This window comes from Brassica napus, chromosome A8 (assembly GCF_020379485.1).
Source record: "Brassica napus cultivar Da-Ae chromosome A8, Da-Ae, whole genome shotgun sequence".
In the NCBI taxonomy this organism is placed as follows: domain Eukaryota; kingdom Viridiplantae; phylum Streptophyta; class Magnoliopsida; order Brassicales; family Brassicaceae; genus Brassica; species Brassica napus.
In genome coordinates this window covers 14,237,311-14,258,010 of record NC_063441.1, presented here as the reverse complement: position 1 = coordinate 14,258,010, position 20,700 = coordinate 14,237,311, and the positions used below count along the sequence as shown (strand labels likewise).

The 20,700-nt window shown below is 35.0% G+C and overlaps 4 protein-coding genes across 4 annotated transcripts; 2 read left to right on the top strand and 2 right to left on the bottom strand.

The window, feature by feature from the left end:
- Positions 1-1,278: 1,278 nt before the first annotated feature.
- LOC106382098 (vesicle-associated membrane protein 711) lies at positions 1,279-2,876 on the bottom strand. The gene is made up of 4 exons (XM_013822057.3): positions 2,421-2,876; positions 2,020-2,210; positions 1,776-1,939; positions 1,279-1,621 (listed from the first exon to the last, which is right to left on the bottom strand). The coding sequence occupies exons 1-4, from the start codon at positions 2,635-2,637 to the stop codon at positions 1,534-1,536; spliced, it is 660 nt and encodes a 219-aa protein (XP_013677511.1). The 5' UTR covers positions 2,638-2,876; the 3' UTR covers positions 1,279-1,533.
- A 1,694-nt stretch (positions 2,877-4,570) lies between these two features.
- On the top strand, positions 4,571-6,475 carry LOC111199733 (putative exosome complex component rrp40). Its single transcript, XM_022689987.2, has 8 exons — positions 4,571-4,770; positions 4,869-4,943; positions 5,042-5,128; positions 5,484-5,540; positions 5,647-5,739; positions 5,832-5,904; positions 6,004-6,079; positions 6,165-6,475. Exons 1-8 carry the CDS (start codon positions 4,720-4,722, stop codon positions 6,376-6,378), a joined length of 726 nt encoding a protein of 241 aa, XP_022545708.1. The 5' UTR covers positions 4,571-4,719; the 3' UTR covers positions 6,379-6,475.
- A 309-nt stretch (positions 6,476-6,784) lies between these two features.
- Positions 6,785-12,618, bottom strand: LOC111199732 (pantothenate kinase 2-like). The gene is made up of 23 exons (XM_048738900.1): positions 12,444-12,618; positions 12,112-12,360; positions 11,811-12,026; positions 11,559-11,611; positions 11,139-11,255; positions 10,888-11,007; positions 10,688-10,782; positions 10,519-10,612; positions 10,299-10,430; positions 10,086-10,198; positions 9,814-10,006; positions 9,104-9,312; positions 8,950-8,994; positions 8,822-8,870; positions 8,625-8,707; positions 8,419-8,535; positions 8,279-8,342; positions 8,049-8,195; positions 7,811-7,969; positions 7,648-7,731; positions 7,368-7,562; positions 7,206-7,277; positions 6,785-6,983 (listed from the first exon to the last, which is right to left on the bottom strand). Exons 2-23 carry the CDS (start codon positions 12,356-12,358, stop codon positions 6,888-6,890), a joined length of 2,700 nt encoding a protein of 899 aa, XP_048594857.1. The 5' UTR covers positions 12,359-12,360; positions 12,444-12,618; the 3' UTR covers positions 6,785-6,887.
- Positions 12,619-17,278: 4,660 nt separating this feature from the next.
- LOC106384789 (E3 ubiquitin-protein ligase KEG-like) lies at positions 17,279-20,592 on the top strand. The gene is made up of 3 exons (XM_048738899.1): positions 17,279-17,892; positions 17,964-18,437; positions 18,971-20,592. The coding sequence occupies exons 1-3, from the start codon at positions 17,813-17,815 to the stop codon at positions 19,803-19,805; spliced, it is 1,389 nt and encodes a 462-aa protein (XP_048594856.1). The 5' UTR covers positions 17,279-17,812; the 3' UTR covers positions 19,806-20,592.
- Positions 20,593-20,700: the final 108 nt, after the last annotated feature.

Sequence of the window (20,700 nt, the reverse complement as noted above, 5' to 3'; positions counted from 1 at the left end):
TCAAAACTCAAAAAAATTGTTGTTATCGATCCTTAATATAGGATTTCTGTAACCGATTACAAAGGGGGTTTTCAACCCACGTGTCAGCAAACTAAATAATGAGGCATTTTTTTTTCTTCTTTCTCGTCTTCTCTTTCTGCAAACGACAATGGCTTCTCGATCTCTCTCCTTCTTCAAGTTTCAGAGGTTCTCTGTGGAGATCAATGGCCACTTTTACTCGAAATTGAGTTTCTTTCTATTTTTTTTTCATTTCATTGATTTGAAATTGGTTAAAGAGATATGGATCATGACTTTTCTCTGTTTTTCTTTTTGTAATAGTTGTGTTATTTGTTGCAGTAAACCACAATTGGGCATGTAGATCACGGGAAGACTGCTTTGACTGCTGCAATCACAAAGGTGATGCCTTTTTTAAACACGTGATGAGCGTTTCTAATTAAAGGAAAGGCTTTTTTTTCCAAGTTGATATAGGGATTCTACTTATTGTTTAGGTTCTTGCTGAAGAGAGAAAAGCTAAAGCTATTGCCTTTGATGAAATTGATAAAGCTCCCGAAGAGAAGAAGAGAGGAAATACTATTGCTACAGTCTGTCTTCTTCTTCTTCTTCTTCTTCCAAACAAGTGTAAAACAAATTCTCTCCTTCTCTATATAAAATCATCTACATTCCTTCTTTATTTTTTTTTAAGAACCCTTCATTGAGAAACTTCCAATGGAGCACAAAATCTATGGGTTTCTTAATTAAATTTCTTAACTAACTTTTATTATTAAATAAGTCATTAAGAAACCCAAATGGGGTTATAGGGATAATGATGGTCTTACAAGCTAAACTTCAAGTGTTACCGATTGTTGTTTGCATATATGTATTATTATTTTTTTGCCTTGGAACCAATTACCTTAGTTTCTGCTTTTGTTAGCAACTCATTGTAAAAATAAAATTGTTCATTTTTCGAAATGATTTTTACATATATTCAGCAAAAAATAAAAAGAAAAATTGCATACCAAGCATACAATCACAGCATAAATATTTTAAGGTCAAAAGATGTACATACAAGTAGTAATGGTCTTCACATCCGACCCAAACCCAATTCAGACCCATGAAACTAACTAGACACATGAGAAATAATTTGTTTGAACGATCAACGATCTAAAGATTTAATTAGGAAAGCCTCTTGGTTAGCACCATTTATTTGGAACTGTAAAGTTTTTGAGCGATGAACAAGTCCCTTACAAAGTCTTTAGAAGTTGGTGTGGACAAACACACAGAACACAATGATTCCAAAACTTGTATAAACAAATCAAGCCTGTTCATTTCACACGATGTATATTGTTATACAATATGATGGCAACACAAATTCACACTGCAATGCAATGAGCTTTCACATTGCTCTAAATAAGAATTACTTCATATCGGTGTGAGAGTAAGACATGAGCTTTTTAAATCACATCAAAATGCTCGAGTAAACAAATGGATTGAAATCAGAAGAGCAGACAATAACCACGAGAAACACAAAACCGAGATTCCAAGAGACATATGCACTTAAATGCAAGATGGTAGAGTGGGCCCGTGGCAGACAAAGGCCACTGCGATGTATATGATAACCAGTAGTAGTAGTATCAAGAGGAACCTGCAAGACCCAACAAAATACATAGAAAGATCAGACAAAAAATACTCACTTAGGCAATAGTTCAGTTTGTTCTTAGACCAAAACTAGACTCGGACACACAATCACAATACTGTTGCATAACATGTTACGGTTTTATGGTTTAGAGGAAACATACGTGAGCTTGCAATTTCTCCACCACACGGTGCTTCTGAAACGGCGAGCTTGCTTTCTGAAACGGAATGTATTCCCCTGCATATTAGCTGTTTTATCGACGAGTAGCTCCAGGCGTTCACCTCTGTCTAGAACTTTGTCAATGTTCTCTATCATGACATTCCGCACCTGTCCCAAGAATATGTATGTCAGCGTAAATCAAAATGATTTAAAGACAACAAGTTTTTACAAGATAGATAAAGTCAGACCTGATTCATTTCACCCTTGATCCGATTAATCCTATCGGCGTTAGGATCATTTGAGTAATACTCAATCTGCTGACTTAGAACTCTTGAGAACTCCTCGTTCATGGCATAAGCTTGTGCTGTATGAACTGCTCTCCCATAAGTCCTCACGAACCTCTGGTGAATATCCTCCAGAAACGCAAATGGAATCCTCCCTGAGAGATTACATACAAAAACAAAACTTAAGAAAATAACAGTTACGACAGTAACAAGAGATTCGGACATAAACTCTTGTTCTGACAAAGAAGATCGAATTGATTCAGACATGGGATACATAAAAAAGATTAGAACTTTGGATTCCATTTTCAAGAAAGATCAAAACTTTAGCCACATAAGCGAATCGAATAGACATCATGGGGACTTACTTCCGGCGGTTTCCTCGGCCATACAGAGAACGGTGAGGCCATCGGTACGCTTGACGTGAAAGACGTAGCGATCCTGAGAGTAGGAGACGTTGCTGTCGTTGTTCCCAGGGACCTTCTCCAGGATCTGTTTCGCGATCGTGCTCGCGTTCGTTGACGTCGCGGTGAACTCCGCGAGCACCACCGTCCCACGCGCCACGAGTGCGTACAGAATCGCCATATCCTCCGAGGATCACCGGCGGAATGTACAGAAGCGAGGCGTGAGAGAGGGATGGAAGGTCAACGAAGAAGGTTGGTTTCCCGCGGAAACCGAGCCAGCAAGACGAATCGCCAAGATCAATCAGACAGAGAGAGAGAACCAAATGACTTTTCACCTGTCTGAATATAATTGAATCTCTCTCTTTCTCTTTCCTCTTGGAGTTTAGCTGGAGCAGAGATCTTTTCGCTTTTGTCAGATTTAAATTATTGAATTTTGGATAGCTACGGAGATAAATATTTTTTGTATTAGTTTAGATAAGTTTATTTTCTGCCGACTACGGTACGTATAAATTTATAAAATGAAAAATAAAACATGTGTTTCATTTTCATTTGTTAAATATATTACCTGATATAACAAATTGTTACTTTGAAGTTTGAAGATATATGTTTTTAAAAAAAATGATACATTTTGCAAATGTGAAAGGAAAAGTTGTATGTCACTGGAGAAAAATTCACTGAAATTATGATTAGAATCATGTCATTTCTAATATATATTTTCAGAAATAAAATTTTAAAAATTGGTATCTGAATTTTTTTAATTGCTATTATAATAATTATATTTACCAAAACTAATTCTGAGAATCAAATTAGCTGAATCTGTGTAATCAGTAGTACTATACATACATGTGAGCACCCACCCTTTTGATGACTGATGAGTACATAACTAAAAAATGCGGCATCAGCATGCGTATGTTTGTTGTTGTATAATTGTATTGCATTATTAAACCATTTTGCATACATATTACTCTTTGTTGTGTTCAGTCTCAGAACTAAAAGTTTATGCCAAGTATTTGAGATTTCAGCAACTGCGCGATTATTAGGTAAAGCCGGCAACATAAATTGGATTTTTATGAAGTAGCATGGTGCTGTGACATGCAACTAGTCGGAGTTTGTTTTGCTGTTTTGCAACCGATTGCAAATCGAAAGAATTTGATGCTACAGACAGCCGAAACGAGTAAGGTTTGATCGTGGCAGATATGCAAAGGAACAAGACAATGTAAAATATCTTCATTCAACATGCAGTTTTCATAGACTGCGACCAATACAAGTAGGGCATGGGCATAAAATCCGAAACCCGAAATCCGAACCGAATCCGAACCGAACCACCCGATCCGTACCCGATCCGAAATGTAAAAAATACCTCAATGGATCTTATAGGATATTACAAAACATATCTGAATCCGAAGTGTTATTAACCGAACCCAAACGGGTAACCCGGAAATCCGAAAAACCCGAAAACCCGAAAAAATATCCGAAGAAACCGATCCGAATGTCCAAATTAATATATAATATAAATATTTGAAACATAAATATGTACTTCAAATATTCAATTTCATATTTATTTGGATATGATATCTAACAATAAGTATTGAAAATTTAAATAAACACTTTAAATACTCCATTATATACAAAGAATGATATATATCTTATGTTTTACTTTTAAATTTTAGATTTTACTTTGGATATACCCGAACCGATCCGATATAACCCGATTCCAAATGATATATGGTTACTTCGGACATATCCGAACCGATCCGAAACCGAAGTGTTATATCTGAATCCGATCCGTACTTGTAAATTTACTAGAATGGGACGTAGAAGATGTTACAAATTGAAACCGAAATCCGAAAAACCTTATCCGAACCCGAACGGATACCCGAATGCCCATGCCTAAATACAAGGGTGATTCGAATTTCCGGTTCGGAATTTATATCTAGTTTTTTTTTTTTTGAGGTTTCGGTTTTATAAACAAACCAAAGTGAATCCAGATCAATAAAATTGATTGGTTTAGTTTGATTTCGATTCGAATTTTTGTTTCTCAAATCGGTTCGAGTTAATTGCGTTTGGTTCAAACCATGTTAACTGTTAGCTGTCGGTTCGATTTCAGTTAGAGTAAGAATAAAGAATCGGATCTGGTTTGTCCAAGGAAATAATAAGGTTTAAGACAAGACTAGCAGCTAGGGTTTTATCTCGAATCCAACTTCCTCTGCGTCAGAGCTCTCGTCAAGTTAGTTCCTTTTGGCTTTGCAGACACTTACAGAAGATGAGTTCCAAAGTTTCTGTGTCTCCCACAAGCCTCATCGATCAGATTGTCGTCCGTATTCCTTTTTTTTTCTCCTATTACTCAAATTCAAAATATCGATTCGATTTGGTCACAATGAAACATGAGTTTTCTCGCTTCTTTTGTATTAGGTTCCAGGTGATGTTGTTCTTGATTTGTCAAACATGACTAACCAGACTATCAAGCTCGGCAGTGGCCTCCGTCAGGTTGCTTCCTCGATCTGTTGTTCTCTTTCTTATTCGTGTTTGAATCTAAACGCCAAAGTTTATTGTGGAGATTGACATGTGTATTTGGTTTCTTACAGGATAGTGATGCTATCTCTGCAATGAGAGCTGGGAAGTTTAGTTACTCTAAGCCAAATAAGTATTGGGTTGAAAGTTCTCATAAACGGGTCAGAGATCTCTTTGGTTTATTATTACCGTATTTAACATGTGTTTTGTTATGAGCAGAAACAGTCTTTGACTTGCTGGTTTCATTGTCTTGGATTATCCATTATTTCAATTGTAATTCTTGAGTGAGAACTATCTAATAAATTGGTATCAGTAGGATTGTCTTTAGCTGTATGGTGGTAGTTTTAATTTTTCGTAGTTATTGATCATATTACATCTGGCTTGATTAGAGAGAGTACAGATCATCTACAATTTTTAGTTTACGAAACTGTTGTATGTGTTTTGGGGTCACTTTGTTGATTATATATGTAAGTCTCTTGTTGACTCTGTTCTTTATGTTTTTTTTTTTTTTTGCAGTACATTCCTCGCACTGAGGATCATGTTCTTGGAATTGTGGTGGATTATAAAGCAGATGTAAGTCTTTTGAATTCATTGCTTGTATAGATTCTTGCATCCTTATCAACCATTTTTATTAGATTCTAGTACTGAATTGTTTCTATGACTCATCACGGCATTGCAGAACTTTTGGGTGGACATAAAAGGACCTCAGATAGCGCTTTTGCCAGGTCTTGCATTCGAAGGAGCTACAAGAAGAAGTATTCCCAAGTTTGAGGTAAGCTCTTTTGAATTCTCATTTAGAATATGACATTCACTGTGATTTGCTTGTTTCCTGAATGTTAAAAAATCCTTGTGTGTACTGAACAGGTAGGCACTCTGCTTTATCTTCGAGTTGTTAAAACAAACATAGGAATGAATCCAGAGTTGTCTGGTACCGACGGTAAGTCAAAAGCTTAAACAATGTTGCTTTTCTTTTTTCTTTAGTAATAATACTGTAAGTTCTTTCATAACTAAGTGTTTCCTGTTTCTATCTAACTAGCAAGTGGCAAAGCTTCAGTATTTGGACCCTTAAAAGATGGTTTCATGTTTGAAACTTCAACTGGCCTTTCAAGAATGTAAGACATACTTCCTCATTAACTGTCTGTCTCATCTGCATCTCTTCACTCAAAAAAAAAGATTTAACTTTCTAATTTCTTATAGGTTGTTGAGTTCACCAACGTGCCCAGTCCTCGAAGCTCTTGGAAAGAAACTCTCATTCGAGATCGCCACTGGCTTAAACGGCAGAGTGTGGGTAAACGCAGCTGCTCCACGTTCAGTGATTATCGTGGCCAATGCGATAATGAACTCGGAAACCTTAAGCGCGACTCAGCAGAGAATCATGGTTGAGAAATTGCTTGCAAAAATTTCAGACTAAAATGTTTTGACAATAGGAACGTTTACTGTTCCTTAAAAGTGTAACTGAACCTTGGGGGGTGCTCTTTCAGCAGATATTATTGAATTAGACTTATCAATGTATTAACAGTTTCACCTAAACTTAGGTACTATTTGTTCATTGAGAGATGCGCACACCTAATATCTTCTAGAATCCATTTTCACTCTTCTAACTCAAAGGCTAGAGAGTTCCACAATTTCAAACTTGTGAGGAGCAAACGGTTGTACTGATGGCTGGATCACATGTCTTTTATCTGCTACTATGCATTCGAACTATAAAACAGTGCATACATATGAATATCTAATAAGTAGCACCCAAATGTCACCTAGACTACAGTATAGCACCCAAATGTCACCTAGACTGTATTTTAGACCACTGGACAATAGTCTAGGTAAAACAGTGCATACATATGAATATCTAATAAGTAGTATACAACAATGAGCTAACAAACTAGTGAGACAAGCACTCTTATAGGCTATGTTACATTACATTTAAGATAGAGAGGGAGGCTCATATCTGCAAACACTATCATATATGTTTCCATTTATCAACTTCTCAGCCAATCTCTGATTCTTAACCATTGCTAGCTGCAAAAATAAATGAATAAAGGATTCAATCATAAGTTTCCTTACTAGAATGTAAATAGTTTACAGCTTTATTAAAAAAAGGGGGGGGGGGGATAGCTGAGTATTACAAACTAAAAAGGATGCACTTGATGTAATAAGGTATGAATAACATTCATTCAAAAAAAAAAAATCATAAGTTTCAACAGCAAATTTGTTAAGAGTTAAGAACTTGAGGTTTCAAACCTTGAGAGCCTCGCATTTGAATTGAGCGTTGAAGTTGGTGTGAAGAGCTCTTCCCATACCTTCCAAGACAACCTGCAAAAATCATCAAACATCAAACAATGAACAAAGCTTTCTCTTTTGAAGATTTTTTTCAAAAGAAGATGTTTTTATTTGTGTATATACAAGATCAGCATCTTTGGCAGCAGCTGCAAGCTCAGAGCTGACTTGTCTGAGGTCAATGCAAGGACTTCCACATCCATTTTCAACAACCATCAATGGTGCTGAAGTTAAATCATTCTTTGACCCATCCCCTGGATTCACCATCGCATCCACAAGTAAGCCTCCCATTTCTGCTGCTCTCCTCAGGATATCACAGTGCTTCAAGAGTAAAGACAGAACAAAAAAGTTAGTTTGATAATAGTTATAAACACTGCAAAGAGTCTAAACTTAAAACCAAGACTACCTTAGCAGCACCAGCGACTATATCAGGGAGTTCCATAGCGGTCACATCGTTGAGAGCAGGAAGAGAGTTTGCCACCAGAACAACCTAGAGAACCATAGCAACTATCTGTTTAGTGTTTCCGAAAAAAAAAATATTAGAGGAAGAGCTAGGGAGAGATATGTACTTCAGTTCCACGACGGAGAAACTCTCTGGCAAGAGGAAGCATCCCAAGAATGACGTCTGCTCCTGAGTTATCAACAAAGAGTAACGCTCTTTTATGTCTATGAGGCTGCTTACCTCCAGATCCAAGCATCCTTTCTTTGAAAGCATCAAAATCATCTACCTGATGTCAAAGATAACATTCATTTCAACTTTAAAACAAGAGTTTGCAAACATATAATAGGTGGTCTTGTCTCTTTTACCCTCCAAGGTCTCTGCATCTTGTTGCGGCTCATTCTGTATATTTCAATAATGGTTCCTTTGTGATAAAGATCCACACATGCTCGAGATCCCCAGTCAAATATGTTTGCAGCTAAAACACCTTCTATAAGTGTAAGCAACCTCGCTTCCTGAAAAACATCCAGAAGAAATTGTCTCACATGACTAAATGTTTAGCAGCTAACCATTGAGAGAGAGGTTAAAGATCACAGACCTCGCTCATAGAGTCAAGCTCCTCCAGTAAATCAGGTAAAACAGCAAGTGATGCCTCGTTCTCCCTATCAATTTCGAAGATAGAGAGGGCATTAGAGAAGCTCCAGGTGGGAAAGAGATGATAGGACTATGTTTTGTTACCTTTGCTTGATGCTTCTATAGGCATCAACAAACTGGAACTCTCTTAAGCACTCTTCCCTAAGCTCCAATAGATTTGCTAGCCCCAGCTTTCCATATGCAGCTGGCTCTTCCATTAATCTACACAAAAGCACATAAAGAAAATCAAGAACTTCTTGAATTTTCTGCTTAAGATCTTGTGGTCAGTTTGCTGTATTATGAAACTAGACCTTGCCAAATGAGCAGAAAAGGCACGAGCAAAAGCATCACCACGCCTTTTCGCATCCTCAGTTCCTCCTTCACTTGCAACAGCCTGTAACCATACTCATAGAATAAAAGTAAAGCATGAGTTAAAGCCCCATAAAGAAGAATATACACTACTGAAGGTAGAAAAGTATTTCCTATGTGATAAACTTATAACAGTTACCGTATCAACAAGGTCTGGCAAATGCTCAGACAAAACTTTGAGCCAATACCTACACACCAAAGCAAAAATAAGCAATCTAAGAAACAGTAATCTCATCAAATATTTTCAATGTTTTGTAAAATACTTACTCTCTTTCGCCTTGGTCTGATAAGTCAATCGTGTTAGGCTCATACCTGGAGTATAACAAATCAAAATAACACAAAGAAGAACGTGAATCCTCCAAAAGCATGAACAAGCGCCACCAAACCATGAGATAAATGTATTCAGGGACAAGCCACTTACATTTTGGGGTCAGCCAGCAATGGGAACACCTCTAGTGTAGGCACAAGATGAAGAACACCAACGTTTAAAGCACTGGCGTCAGATCTTAGAGCACTACCTCTGGATGATGGAACATCAAACCCTCCAAGCCCAGTTGTTTTCGATGGAGTCATCGGTACAGGCGCAGTTATTTCAGTTCCTCTACGCACAAACTTTTCCATCCATGAAATCTGATAGCAAACAGAAAAACCCCTTTAACATCCAAAACTTATTCAGACCGGAGTCAAGATACAGAAAACTTATAACTAGTTGAAGTGAATGTTATAATTAGCCAAAAAAGTTGAAAAATGGAAAGAGAACCTGATTCCAATAAACACTATACTCTTATGATATTCACACCAACCTTTAATATATTCATAAAATAAATAAATATATATATATAACTGTGACAAAACATTTGAACAATACCATACATGTTATATATGATTAGAGAGATCAGTAGAACAATGAATCTCTCTAAGTAATAGAACATCAACAAAGTTGGTTAATCTAGTGGAGAGAACTAATGATTCTCAATCTTGCTTTTTATTATTCTTTTATGTCACATAAAAAGATACTTTGTATCAATAAGAAAGAATCAGCCTACTTCACAACGAATGATACCCATACAAGCATAAGCATATGCTTATTCCCTAGAACAATCTGAGACTTTGGTAGAACAAACTGGTTACCTTCTCGTTCAGATCACCAAGTGGTGGTCCATGGATATTTCCTCCAGTGTATGGTGCACCCATTGGGAACCTCTCAACCAACTGATGTGACATTAAATCATCCAATCCATGCTTCTCATAGCTCATGAACGCACCCATAGCTCCAAGGAAGCCTTCATGCCTCAAGAACATAGCTTGCATATCTCCTTTTGACCTAATGTAATCAAACAACATATTAAACAGCTGAGGTGATGAAAGTAGAGCACTCATATCACGTTTAGGTCCAAGCTTACCAGAAATGTACAGCAAACGAAATTGTGTCCATGGTGTATGCATGTCCCCTTATGAAGAATCCTCCAAAAAATATTCTCTTCAACCCAAATCGAAGGGCGTTCAAGTATGATATCTACATAGCAACATACAAATCAGAAAAAAGATATTCATCCAAATGGCATCACATGATTAGGTTTATCTTGCTTAAAAACTTAGGACACACGGCAACATACCTGTCCAATATTGTAAGAAATCATCCGCAGAAGAGACAAGGAAATGTCTTCAGGTCTGTAATCTTCTAGTTCCTTATTTTCAGAGATGGCCTTGCCAAAGCTAGAAGCTATTGTTGAAGCAGAGAGGCCAATCTGTTTAATTGATTAATGAGAATCACTCCAACCGTAGTGATAAAGCATTCACTAAATGATATGTTATGAAAAGTAGAGCCATTCATACCTTGGAGTAATCCATGCCACCATAGATATCACCAACAAGCATGTCAATGGTACTGTTGTCACCCTTTTGACTGAGTTCTAGAAGTTCATCAAAACTAAAACAGAAGAAAAACATTGTTAAGTATAGAAAGACTAATATAAAGAAGTAGTACAAAATCAAATTAATTTACCTCTTGCACTTGGTTAGAAGTCTTCCTAGGCCCCAATAGGTACCACCACCAACATTAGTCCCACTTACACGTTCAAACTTTCCCTCCCCATCAACCTATACTTTTGAAAAGCCTTGCGTGAAAATCTATAGGTTCATACAATTTTCTGACCTCCAGGAGTTCAGGGAGTTTGTAGAAGAAGGAGCAAAGTAAACAGATACCTTGATTATGCTAACACCAGACCCAACGTTAACAAGAAGATAGGGATACAAATCATTGGGTTCTATCTGTACAAATTCTTTCTCACCCTCCATGTGCGTGTATGCTTCATGTCGAATAGCCTGCAGAATCAAATGTAAAGATGAGGACAAATCTTCAATAAACAAATATCAGCAAGCGGCCACCAATAATCAGAGCCTGTCTTTACGTAAATAGAAGTTTGAATAAAGAAAGGTATTTACTCTTTACTTACCTTGAGCAGAAAATTAGCTCCAGAAACAAGGCAATGCATTTCATCTTCTTTCTCAATACTAACGCCTAGACGTTCCTTGAACAAGTCTGCAAATTTATAAGCTCCACCACCTGTGACCTGTATGATATATAACATACGTCTGACTCATATGTTCAAAAAAATTTATGACTCATATGTTCAAACGTCTGAGTGTCTTGTATATACATATCATCAACTAATCTCAAAGCCAAATCCGAAAACCACATGATATGTATATACAAGACACATGAACCAAAAGAATGTTTCACCTAAAATAAATCATTATGAGCAACTTTTAAATGTTTTCTGGTATCTCAAGTGACAGAAGGAGCTAAATACATCCAAAAAGAGCTTCATAAAGTGATAAAGATCAAAACAAGCAAGTCATGAAAATGTCGTTACCTTGATAACACCAGTCCCCAAAGGCAGGGTCTTCGAGCTCCAAGGATAAGGATCTGTTCATTGATTCAAATAACAATTGGTTGAAAAGATATGGAGAAGAAAGACTAATTAAACAGTCAGTCACCAGAAATCTATCTGATAACAATAAGTGCAATAGTTGCTAACATAAGAAGAGGCAAAAAAATAGCTTAATGAGTGGAAAATTTTCAAGACATTCTTGAAATCATATCACTCAACAATGAAGCCAATTACCTCGGCGATGAAGCTGCTTTGAATGAATAAAGTCCAAGCACTCATTTATCTTATGAGTCTCAAACTTAACAAAATGAAGTCTCCCACCAAGAACAGGATAGCTTCTCAACTTCCCATTGGTTAAACCCAACCTCTCCTTGATAGTCTTCTTCCTCTTATCATCATCATTTGAGTAGTCCTCGTGCCTCGAAAAATACAGCAACTTTATCAAAGATCCTGCAAACGGGTTTTACATGTTTTCAAACACACAAGACTGGTAGTGGAAAGAAGAAGAAGGCACAAACAAATCTGGAAACCAAACCTCCGATGTCAAGTGCCAAATGAGAGATATCATCAGACTGATTAGGCAAGAGAATGGTGGGGTCTCTCTCCTCGAAGTTGCCCTGAATCTCAGCTTTGCTTAGATCAAGCTGTGGCCTAGAGCCTGATCTGTGGATTGAAGTGGCAGGACCCTGAGGAGCCATATCTCTCTCACTAGATTTTGCTTCAGCTTCTGTTTTATCGTCAAGAATTGGTGGATCATGCTCATCATCTTCTCGACCAGCCATTCCTTTTTATTTATTTATATATAAAATATTTAAAAAACACAGCCAGAAAGATCGGATCACCAACAACAATACCACAAAAGCCTACCTGCTAAGTTCAATTAGAGACAAACTTTCCCAAACAAGGTAGAAACCCCAGAACACAGCTCACCCTGTCCGTATCGAGGATTTAGACAGGACACGAACTGAGAAGACTTTCAAAGTCGTAGACTCAACAAAAATCTTCACTTCAATTGTCACATTATCTTGTATATAAATAAAATGTGATTTATTATTATTTTAAATGTTTGCTTGAAAAGTAAATCCTTAACCCCACTTTAAACTAAAAATTTAAATATAAATATGTATATTATTATCTAATACCTACTATTATATAAAACTAAATTAATATTTAGAAATTGCAAATTATTTCCAAATGCTATTTGTTCAATGCTCTCATATAAAATTTTGGTAAATTTTTATAAATAAAAATATATACAAATATCTTTTAAGAAGTTAAGATAATTCAAAACTAAAATTTAAAACTAAAATTTAATTTAAAATATAATATAATATATAATTAAATAAATATATTATTTTTAATAACAGAGTACAAAATTATAAAAAGTATTTTAATATTCTTGATTTAAGCTTTAGCCAAGCAAATATTATAAATATAAACTAGATCTTGATCCGCGCGATTGTGCGAATGTATATTTTACAGTATATACAAACTTTAAAAAACAAAAAGTTAACGGTTCTAGTTTGACTACTGTTGTTTATATGTTTAAACTATGTATTTTTTCAGTGTATTGTGTAACAGGAGATCCATAGAATGGTACTGTTAAAAATATTACTGTTAAGAAATATTTCACTTTTGGTTTCTATGATTTGGTTTGATACGGAATAAAACGTTTTGTATGTATGTCAAAAAGCATTATTTGATTATCATTGGTGGACCAACACAAAAACGGGTCAAAGATATAAGAGAATTAAAAGCCAATTTAGTGTAAACTAAAAGATTTAAGCATGAAATAATAAATCTATCTTATTAAGCTATCCACGTTTCCAAATAGTATGAGTTTTTTTTACTACTATCAAAATTGCCAAACAAAACCTTTAGCTACTTCTACTTTAATAACATAGATATTTTGTTTAAATATAAATAAGTTATATAGGGAAAATTTGGAGAAATGCATTCAAATAAGAATATAATTTGAAAACTACACCCTTATTTAAGTTTTTAGAAAAATACACTTATATATATATTAAATTACTAAATTGCCCAATCTTAATATTTCTAAAAATCTAATATATTGTTTATAAATTATTATTATTTTTTATAAAAATCGTTAGAGAATCTACCAATTATCTCTTTTAATATATTTGCACATTATCTTTCCCATATCTTTTTAATAATGTTTTAAATTATTTTATTATCTTGAAAAAAAAAGAACTCAAGACTGCGACTCGTCTTCTCGTCTCCTTCCTTCTCGTGTCCTCTCAATTTCTGAAATTGTTTTTCTTTTCTTTTTTCTCTAATTTTGCAGATGTTAAAAAAGGTTCTGGAAAACATGTGAAAAGAAGATATGAATGCTTTGGAGAACAAGCAACAGCTCAAAAAAAAAACACGAAAACAATGTTGCTCAAGATGTCATTGTTCAGGACACAATCGTGCTAGCTACGACTTTGGAATTTGACGCTTTTGTGTTCTACACGTTTTTCTGAAAACATTTTTCTGTTCTAAACGTTTTTCTGCAAAGCACTCTGTCTGTTGCTTACTCACAACGGTTCTTGTAGATTAGGAGGTAGGAGCTAAGAAGAATGCAGTAGCTTGGGTTCAAGATGCTGTAGTGGCCGGTTTTTCCCAGTTCAACTTATTCAAAGAGCCTGGAAAGCAAGAGGATACTACTGCTCACCAAGACCATCATTGTAGATACTAAAATCTACACTAAGAATTTGATAGTGATCGGAAGTTTAATCAGGAGAAGATAAATGATGTAGGCAACGATATCTTTAGAACACAACGATATAATCAGTTTCCGGTAGGCAAAAATAGACTTTTATTGATGAATGAGATTGAATACAATGAGTAAAACAAGATCGAATGTAACAATCAGATCGTTCAAGGAAAAAATCTAAAGGTTGGTGAAAACAAGGTCGAAGTGAGGGTGTCGCTCTCTCTAGGGTTTTCAACGTGTGCCTTTCCTTATACGTCTACCTTCTCTTATAGCATGCCGCTCTTGTGGTATTCGCAACTGCTCCGCGATCTCCGCGATCGTTCCCGATCTTCGAAGTCTCTGTTTGGAGCTCGAGTACTCGCTGCGGGCTTTAGCTCTTTGCAGCCCATTTAGTTGATCACGGCCCATTTACATACTGACTGAAATTGGGTCCAACAATCATCAATACATTGTTATTCACAACACGTCTGAGAAACTAAATCCCAAGGAGAATACAACAAGTCCAAGAAACCAAGCTTACAAGGGTGTCAAACAGCCTTCAACAAAACATAGTTCTGTTTCTGAAATAAGTAATTTTGAAGGTAAGAACAGGTTAAAAGAGTCACTGAGTTTAGCAGAGAAGTTAAGTTACTCTGAGTTTCAAGCCAATGGTTCTTTTAAATATTTAGAGAACTCACTGAAGAAAGGGTCCTTCTTTGTGAAGAAAGAAGAAGCAAATGGAAAATAGTCTATTCTTATCAGCCTTAAAGCAGTAAACTGTTGGCTCGATGATCTAATAAAAAACAGATGTGAAGCCAGTGAAAAAGTCAAAGAGTTAAGAAAGAAGCTACATCAGTTTCTACTTAAACATATCGAATCTGCCACTGGAGAAACAATGTAACATAATAATCCCATTATATGGAATTTCTATTTCAGTGACTAATCTGACAACGGTTTGATGAGAAAGATTTGAATGAAGTATGGTGTAAAATAAAAAATCTTGTCATTTCCGCATCCACATTTGATATTGTTCCTCTTCATCGTTCTCTTCCTCAGCATGGGCGGTCTTGATTCCCCCTTAAGAGATCAGTACACAGAGGTCCGCTCATGTAACCATGCTCACCACAACAACACTCTTAATCATAACTCTTTGTTGCTAGTAAGGTACAACTTTCAAGCCACAATTTACACTGTGGAAAGAAAAGAACAATTGGAGGCGTGGGAAAATATTACCCCACAAGAAACTCGGAAAGATTATGACATATTTATCTCAATACACATGGTTATCTTAAACATAAATTATTTTAATGATATTATTTTTATTAGTTTTGAATTTATATATTAATTTTGAATTAATATCTTAATTATTGAAATATCTTGGGTAAAAAAATCAATTCATAATCAAGGAAGTGTATTTTTCAAAAAGTAAAATAGAAAATGCAATTATCAAATTTCAAATCCTAAATAGGGTATTTTGCAAATTATCCCATGATATTTTCAGTCACTTGAGTTGAGAGTTTTCGAGTTTATTATCCGCAAATACCATAATACATGATAAAATCTGTCTAAAAAGAAACTGTATTTAAGAATCATTATGTAAAAAAAAACTGTGTTGTTATCTGTAAAAAGAAATTGTATTTCTCTAATTTAGGAGAAAATAGCAATCTCTAATTTAGGAGAAAAAATAGAAATTAATTAGAATAGATTTTACTTTATTATAGCATATAGAGAAAAAATTAGCATAGGGTTAGAGATGCTCTTAGAAGCGATTAGTAACACAAATTTAGATTTTTAGTAATATATTTATTAATAAAAACTTATTTATAATTATCAAATTTTCCCAAATACATCTGCTGTGAGAGACTTTGAAATGGTTTAGTGAGGTTTTGGAACGAGCCCATCAACTGCGAAATTCCTTGTGGCTGAAGGAACAGCTAAGCGTACTCCATCTAGCTATCTGGCTTTGTATGACTTGACATCCCAATCTAGACCTATAAACATTTCCAGATGTAAACATATCAACAACATTTATAAAGGAACCTGAGTGAGACCATTTAAAGCATAAAGAGAGACAGAACTCACATTTTTGTTAACCCGAAAGCAAGATCCAGCATATCATATCTCTTCATCTGTTGGCTCTTTCAGGTTTGTTGTAGTATTCAGTGTCCTAATTTTCAATCACAGTTTGGTTAAAGCACACTTGATGATCAATTTATTGCAAGAAAAAAGACTGTTAGCTTTCCCAACGATCACATGGCACGTCGAACACGCTAGAGAACCTTCACACGCCCCTGAACATTTAGATAAAAAAAAAGCAACCTGCAACGTTAGTTACTGTCATCAGAGCAAAAAAAAAGGAATCAAATGGAAGAAAATGGAAGAAAATAGTGCCTTGGAGAGTTTTATATTGTTTCCATGAGCAGCTTCAAGGATGTTCATTCAAATCCAATGGGGACCTTAACATGAATTTTCCTCTCCATCTTTGTGAACAAATATAACGGTTATCATGTTTAAATGATTAAACACAAGTCATAATCTTAAAATATATAATTTAAAATATATAATTGTCATGTATCGCGATCATGTTAATTAGCAACTTTGAAAAACCAAACTTTATATAATAAGATAGATTTTTATTAGCATATAGCCTAAACTTTGAAAATCATGAGTTAAATTAAATTACTTATAATTTTATGAAAGTCTTGCATTTTTAATTAATTATTATTATATTGTATTTTATTTTTATGTTAAAATTCGAAAAATATTTTCTATATTAAATTAATTTATTATTAATATTTTACTTTTGTTAACTTACCTTGTTTGATATTGGTTATAAATTTTGTTAATTTATTAATAATAATTAATATTACCTGTTTTGATTTTTTTATAGTTATAATTGTTTGAAAGCCTTGCGGATTAAGAAACCTTTAAAAACCCTAACACCATATAGTTAATGACGGCAAAGACGAGGGAAAGTGATAAAAAAAAGGTTTTTCTTCTTTAACCAACTTAGGTTTGAGTATGTTCTATCTTGTGGATCCACTTTCTTCGACTTGTGTTCCATTTAAGTTGTAGGCTAACTGTTGAAACTGCATTATCTTGTTCAGATCATATGGCTTCAAAGATTACTGCTAAAAAGAATGATGATTTTGACTATGAAATCATTGAAGGCGAGTCTAAGACCGCTTTAGCAGCAGCCGGCACGAGTCCTCGGATTGATTCTGCAACGTTGGAGCTTCGGCATCGAATTGGAAGAGGTCCCTTTGGTGATGTTTGGCTAGCTACTCATCATCAGTCCACAAAGGACTATGAAGTGGCCATCAAAATGCTTCATCCCATCAATAAAGATCAGATGAGAGTTGTGGTAGATAAGTTTAAGGATTTGGTTTCTAAGTCTCAAGGGATAGAGAATGTTTGTCTCCTCCGAGGAGTTTCTATCATTAGTGGAAGGGTAAGTAAAGAAAAACAAACATGTGTGTTTCTCTAGTTTTCCCCCATGTTTTGATTAGAGATTTGTAAACTGTAGATTTGCCTCGTCATGAAATTCTATGAGGGCTGTGTTGGTGACAAGATGGCTCGGCTTAAAGGAGGAAAGCTTTCATTGTCTGATGTATTGAGGTAAGTCTTTTATTACACAATCAAGCAGCTCTTATATAGAATACTAATGTCCTCTCGTCTATATTTTGCAGATATGGGATTGATCTAGTTACAGGGATTCTTGAGTTGCACGCAAAAGGGTTTCTGATTCTCAATCTCAAGCCCTCTAACTTTCTTCTCAATGATAACGATACGGCCATCCTAGGGGATGTTGGAGTCCCTTATCTACTTCATAGTATCCCTTTGCCAAGTTCTGATATGATAATGAGACTTGGAACTCCAAACTATATGGCTCCAGAACAGTGGCAACCTGAAGTAAGAGGTCCCATGTCCTTTGAGACTGACTCTTGGGGGTTCGGATGCAGCATTGTGGAAATGCTCACTGGTGTACAACCTTGGAGTGGTAAATCCATCGACGAAATTTACAACTTAGTGGTCATAAAAAGAGAAAAGCTCACTATCCCCAATGCCATACCGCCTCCTCTTGAGAATCTACTTCAGGGTTGCTTTATGTATGATCTTCGAAGCCGACCTTCTATGACAGACATCTTACACGTCTTCAAGAGGTAAATCGAACCTTGTCACCATCCTATATTCAGGTTGAATAAGATCGGTGCAAAAGAATTTTTGTTATCACTTAACACATTAGTCCTTAATTATGCGAATCAAATTGGTTTTAATAGACAGCCCCGAATTGTCTTAGTCAATTCTCTATAATTCGGGGCTGCCTCCTCCTTATGCGAATTAAATCGGTTTAAAATGTTCTAAATTGGTTAAAACGGTTTAAATCAGTTTAAATTGATATAAGTTTCGTAAACTAAACAATAATTTTAATAAAAATTCCAAAATTTGTCATTTTTTGTATATTTAGTTTTAATAAAATATTTTTTTAACTAAAGCTAAAACTAAAATATCTATTGTTGTTGTAAAATATAAAATAAATCAGTAATTTGTTAACGATTAGACTGTTAACAATTAGACTTTGTTTATGCCTCGAATAATCCACTTACTCTCTACAAATCATTTAGTTGGCGCCTATCAATTTTTTTAACATTAGTCTTAGTACCTCTTGACATATTACACTCTTGATATATTACAGGTTGCAGAACTCAGAGGAGGAAGAGTTCTGGTCCTTCTGGAGAGGCATTGATAGTAGAGAAATCAGGAAGAGCTCAGCTTATCTCGGCTATACAGAATGGTTCCTTTCAAAGGATCATCTACAAGTAGGGGACACGGTGCGTTCAAGAAAGCCTGCCAATTCGTGTAAGCATGAGAACATGGATGTGCCAGAAGGAAAGGTGGTTGGTTTAGAACGTGACACTACCGACTCGGATGGATTTGCTCTGGTTAAAGTCCATGGTGTTCATGATCCGCTAAGGGTTCACGTATCTGTTCTTGAAAGGGTAACTAAAGACTTGGCTTCTGGAGATTGGGTACGTCTGAAGTATGTAGGAGTGGCAGACAAGAGGTGTTCTCCAGTTGGCATTGTCCATTCAATCAACCGTGAGGGTATTGTAGCTGTTGGGTTTATTGGGTTGCCAACTCTCTGGAGAGGGACTTCATCACAGCTTCAGATGGCTAAAGGATACAGTGTTGGTCAGTTTGTGAAGATCAAAGCCTTTGTTGTCACCCCAAGATTCAAATGGATACGTAAAGATAAAAGAGTTTGGGCAACTGGCAGAATCTCTCATGTTTTACCCAACGGTTGTCTCGAGGTGGAGTTCCCTGGAGCGTTGCCTTTCGGACAGGAGCATGGAAGCTGTCTTGCTGATCCGGCTGAAGTAGAGGTTGTGGATTTTAGTACTTGTGAAGGTGTTGTGGAAAAAATTCAGCATCTACAAGACTTTCACTGGGCTGTGAGACCTTTACTGGCTGCCATGGGTCTATTGGCATCAATGAAGTTAGACCATGCTCGCTTTTATATTTGGATTTGACGCAACATCTAATTGTAGCATACAACATCTAGATATTGCATCCAAATGTTGTTTATTTTTATAGTTAATATTTGCATTCAGATGCAACATCTAGATGCCAAATTGTTCATTTTATATTATAACTAGTGGTTTTTCTGTGCTTGCGGAATATTTATTTTCATTATTTTTCTGTTAAACATTTGTTTTTAAATTGAAAAGTTTGATTTATATTATTTATTAAGTCATTTTTTTATGTTTGTTGTTAATTTTCTCAACTTTTTCTGTTGAAGATGTTTGTTGTTAAGAAATTCAACTTTAGTGTTGTTGCGTTTATTAGATTTTTAATATGATTATTGAGATATTTTGAAAATAATATTTTTATATCTTTGCAATATAAATTATTTAATGTTTATTTTGTTCGGTCATCTAGGTTTAGTTATGTTGTTTTTATTGGGTTGTTTTATATTGAATCTCTACTTAAGACTATAAATATTGAAAATATGAATTTAGGATAACACACGTCTAATTTTTCAGTAATTATTTAAATATAATAAATTTAGATATTTTGTTTATTTTGAATTTTTTCATTTGTTTGTAATAGTAAAAGGTTACTTTATATTTCATACTTACTTTTTTTGTTTTTTGGTAATTATGATAGATGTTTAATGTAATATTTATATTTCTTATATTGTATATTTATTTATTATATATTTTAATTTATATTGTATATTTACTTTTTTTGTTTTTGTTTTTTTGGTAATTATGCCATATATCTTCTTTTCAAAGAAATTTTTTATTATGATGTAAACACTTTATGGAGCCTCAAAAAGTATCTTTTATTAGTATAGATGATGTGGACGCTCTATGGATCATCAAAAATGTACATATTATTAGTATATATTTTTATTATATTGCA